Source organism: Atta colombica, unplaced genomic scaffold (genome assembly GCF_001594045.1).
Source record: "Atta colombica isolate Treedump-2 unplaced genomic scaffold, Acol1.0 scaffold121, whole genome shotgun sequence".
Classification (NCBI taxonomy): Eukaryota; Metazoa; Arthropoda; class Insecta; order Hymenoptera; family Formicidae; genus Atta; species Atta colombica.
In genome coordinates this window covers 1,344,617-1,346,576 of record NW_017259208.1, presented here as the reverse complement: position 1 = coordinate 1,346,576, position 1,960 = coordinate 1,344,617, and the positions used below count along the sequence as shown (strand labels likewise).

Sequence of the window (1,960 nt, the reverse complement as noted above, 5' to 3'; positions counted from 1 at the left end):
ATTCTTATCTCTTAGCATTTTAAAATCAAAGACCAGAACAATATTCCTATGAATATATTCCTATGAATTCATTATAGATGGTTCGATGGCTTTAATTGGGAAGGTTTAAAAACGAGAACTTTGGAACCCCCGATATTACCACGAGTTCAAGGCGCTACAGACACTACGAATTTCGACGCTTATCCAGCTGATTCCGATCCACCGCCACCCGACGATATTTCCGGTTGGGATAACGATTTTTAATGCAAAAAATATAAAGGATTTCTATTTAATATTCGCGTTTTTAATCTAGCAGGAAATTGTAATAGGACATAACGCTCTCTCGATTGCGAGATAATTGGCGACACCTGCATTTATTTATACTTTTCTCATATCACGTGATATAGAGATTACAGTCGCATTTTATCATATTTTTCGTCATATTTCATAATAAGTATAATCGGAATTTGTGAATGAGAAAAATTGCATTATGATAAAATTAAAAATTTTTATGATTTTGATGAATTTCGGATGATGCAAAAATTTAAAAAGAACTACAAATTTTATATTTATGTCGCGTTTGACGGGTTCTAGAAGCATCTTCTCCAGTGTTATACATTATAATAGGATATGCAAGTGTCAAGTGCCATTATTACCTCGAAGAGGTAAACTCATACATGTCATACTTGTGCTCAGAAACGCGGTCAGAAACATGCCAGAAACCGTCAGCTCAAGTCCAAGGGACCTCTTGCCATCCATTTAACTTGTCAAAATGCATATAGCTTGATCGATCAGATGTTAAATTTTTTATGGCAAGTTCATTGTTGTTTGATTACTTTATAGTTTATTGTAATAATTATATTTTAATTAATTATATGTGACTCTTGTAAATAATGAATTATAAATACCGTATAAATTTTTAATATGGGATATACATCATGCAATATAAAATTTTATTAATAACAATTGTAGGTGTGGCTACAAGAATCAACCAAATTCATTCTCTTTAGTGACTTGTATTGTAACATTTAATGATTTTTTTTCAATTGAAATTGTATATTGCAATTACATTTGTAGGAAGCATTATTTTCATGTTAAAAATAGTAGCAAAACGAGAATAAGATTTTGTAAATATATGGCGCATATATTGTACATATAGATTTCTTTGTAATATTTGAGAATATAAACTTGGCTGGTTCTTAGCCAGACATTCAATTGTATCGAATATGTATAACGCATTTGTTAATTTTTTTTTTATATGTAAAATTCTTGTATTTCGAAAGATGGCAAATGAAAAGTGAAAACAGCATTAGGATAACATTTCAATATTTTAATAAAATCATGATACATCGTAATTTAATATCGCTATTTCTCTAGCATTTAGATATAACAAATTGTACTTGTAGTTAAAACGCGCGAAAAAGAACAGGATAAAAATTGCAATTAAATAAAAGTATCTTTTCTTATGTATTTGGAATAAAGAAAAAAAATGTGTTTATATAAATAACTATTTGAGAGAAAAAAACAAAAACTATTTAACAATAAAAAATATGTGATCAACAATAAAATTAATGAATGAAAATAAAATAACAATATCAATCAAGTATAAAACAATTGGCTCATTTGTGACAAAGGATATTTTCAAAATTCATAATTGTATTAGTATTATCCACACTTTAGGCTCGTATTGATTTTGGAGTAGAAGATATTAGATTTCTTAACACTAAAAAGAACATTTAATATCAAAATACAAAAATAAAAATATTACAAAAATAAAATAATATTATCAATTATCAGAGTAGACACATGATATTTTAATTTATATTTTTACATTGATATTTTTTATTATTGGATTTTATGTACATGCCATCTCCAATATTCAATTAGAGACTCTCACTTTTTGAGCGAATTTTCAACTCTTTGACAGACAAAGAGAGCTTTTCAGCTAGGAGGCACAATTAAATAGTGATAGAGACAGGAG

General features: G+C 27.9%; 1 protein-coding gene across 1 annotated transcript in view; it reads left to right on the top strand.

Moving 5' to 3' along the window:
* Positions 1-393, top strand: part of LOC108694673 (cGMP-dependent protein kinase, isozyme 2 forms cD4/T1/T3A/T3B) — a 44,596-nt gene extending 44,203 nt beyond the window's left edge. Inside the window, 1 exon segment of the mRNA XM_018204301.1 lies at positions 32-393. Coding sequence (XP_018059790.1) covers positions 32-243 — 212 coding nt within the window. The 3' untranslated portion in view covers positions 244-393.
* The last annotated feature ends 1,567 nt before the right edge of the window (positions 394-1,960 follow it).